Source organism: Onychomys torridus, chromosome 1 (assembly GCF_903995425.1).
Source record: "Onychomys torridus chromosome 1, mOncTor1.1, whole genome shotgun sequence".
NCBI lineage: Eukaryota > Metazoa > Chordata > Mammalia > Rodentia > Cricetidae > Onychomys > Onychomys torridus.
Genome location: NC_050443.1, coordinates 85,135,878 through 85,138,308, shown reverse-complemented (window position 1 = coordinate 85,138,308; position 2,431 = coordinate 85,135,878). Strand labels below are relative to the sequence as shown.

The 2,431-nt window shown below is 38.3% G+C and overlaps 1 protein-coding gene across 1 annotated transcript; it reads left to right on the top strand.

The window, feature by feature from the left end:
- The first annotated feature begins 254 nt into the window (after nucleotides 1-254).
- On the top strand, nucleotides 255-1,205 carry LOC118572854 (olfactory receptor 2AG2-like). The gene has a single exon (XM_036172700.1). It carries the CDS (start codon nucleotides 255-257, stop codon nucleotides 1,203-1,205), a length of 951 nt encoding a protein of 316 aa, XP_036028593.1.
- Nucleotides 1,206-2,431: the final 1,226 nt, after the last annotated feature.

Sequence of the window (2,431 nt, the reverse complement as noted above, 5' to 3'; positions counted from 1 at the left end):
CAAATTCAGAGATGGTTTAATCTGTCCTATTCCTTACTATGCCTTACACAAAGGAAATTCTCTAGCAATTACTGATATGGCTGTTGCCCATTTATCTGATGGTTGATTACAGTTCAAAAATCAGAAAATAGAATGAATGGTATTCCTGTTGGTCATCCCACAGTGACCTGCAATAATTCAAATGTGGGTTTAACTACCTTAGAATGGCTCCCACTGAGAATCCATCTATTTCTAGGCAACTAAAGAGACTAAGAATGGAGCTCTGGAACTCCACCTTGGGAAGTGGCTTCATCTTGGTTGGAATTCTGGATGGCAGTGGCTCTCCTGAACTGCTGTGTGCCACAGTCACAGCCCTGTATATGTTGGCACTGACCAGCAATGGACTGCTGCTCCTGGTCATCACAGTGGATGCCCGGCTCCATGTGCCCATGTATCTTCTACTTAGACAGCTCTCTCTCATTGACCTCCTCTTCACATCTGTTGTTACTCCCAAGGCTGTCATGAATTTTCTTTTGAGAGACAACACCATATCCTTTGGAGGCTGTGCCCTTCAGATGGCTCTAGCATTGATGCTGGGCAGTGCAGAGGACCTCCTTTTGGCCTTCATGGCCTATGACAGATATGTGGCCATTTGTCATCCTTTGAACTACATGATCTTCATGAGTCCTAGGATCTGCTGGCTCATAGTGGCCACATCATGGATCCTGGCATCTCTGACTGCAGTAGGTCATACTGTGTACACTATGCACTTCCCTTTCTGCATGTCTCAGGAAATTAGACACCTTCTCTGTGAGATTCTGCCATTGCTGAAGCTGTCCTGTGTAGATACTTCCCAATATGAGCTCATGGTTTATGTGACAGGGGTGACATTCCTCTTGCTCCCCCTTTCTGCCATTGTTACCTCCTACACATTAATTCTGTTCACTGTACTACACATGCCCTCAAATGAAGGGAAAAAGAAAGCCCTTGTCACATGCCTTTCCCACTTGACAGTGGTTGGGATGTTTTATGGAGCTGCCACCTTCATGTATGTGCTACCCAGTTCACTGCACAACACCAATCAAGACAATATTATCTCTGTGTTTTATACAATAGTCACCCCAGCTCTGAACCCCCTCATCTACAGCCTGAGGAATAAGGAGGTTATTGGGGCTTTGAGAAGGTTCCTGGACAGATATATCCTGCCAGCACACCCCACTCTTTAAAGAAGATTTTCAGCTTGTCTTTCACCATTTCTTCTCCTACCTAATTATCATATTCACCCATTCTTTAACATTACAGGTGTCTGAGGTGATATATACACATTAAAAGTTTTCCTTTACTTTTTACTGTGTAGCTCGTATATATGGAGGCTTTAATAGGAGCTTGGGAAGCACGCAGATAAATACCAAGTAGGTATGGTTACAAATTTATTTTCCATTTCAACCTCATGCAGCAGTGAGATAAGCATTAGCTTTGGTGTGAGCAGTCCCCAATAGCCTCTAAGCAAACTACTCACTTTGATCTGTATTCTTAATTACTAATAGTGATAGAGATGTACAGAAGGTATTTTGGATCCCTTTAGAAGAAAATAATTTGTAAGGAGAATAATAAGCATATGATTATAGTTACATGTCCCATCTGAGAGATGCTCACAGTGATGCTACAAGCATGAAACTTAAATTAACATGGTAAAAAGGGTTGAATATGGAGCATAGCATGTCTAGTTGAAGTATTTAACTGAGTCATTTTTAAATGAGGCATACAATTACAGGTGAAAAAATAAATGAATAAGGCATAATTGAAAGTATCCATGTTTCATTTTATTATATCATTCATAGTTATGAGGAGATGTAAGAGAATTTGAGAACTTTAATTCTGTGAGTGAAGAATCCAAAGAACCTTGGGATATGCCGAAGCCATATTGTTGATAATAGTACTTAGCACTCAGAAATTATTATCTGTACTGAAGTAATCCTGAGTTGCTTAATCTATAAAGTTAGATAATGATTTAAGAACTAAAGCAAATTCCAAAGTCACCAGAAAGTTGATCAATTTATATTTTTATTTTTGTTACACCTTTTATTTTTATATCTCCTACACATATCATATTGAATTTAAATGTAAGTATAACAAGTGAATTTTATCATTTAAAATTCAGTGAATCTTATCCATTCTTATGATGCAATATTTTGAGTATTGATGGAATGAGTTGCAGAGACTATGACTGAATCCTGTTCTCCTTGTTGTCTGGCACCTTTGGATATTAGTTTTAAATTTGTGTATCTCAGGTTGCTGATTTTCTTAAAAAGGTGAACACTGAAAGCCTGATTCCATAATTTTTTTGAGTAGCTTGATTAAATGATATATAATATTTATACTGAGGCCTAATAAATTGTGCTTAATCCATGTTGATCCATGAATGCATGAATAGAAGAATCATAATAAAATT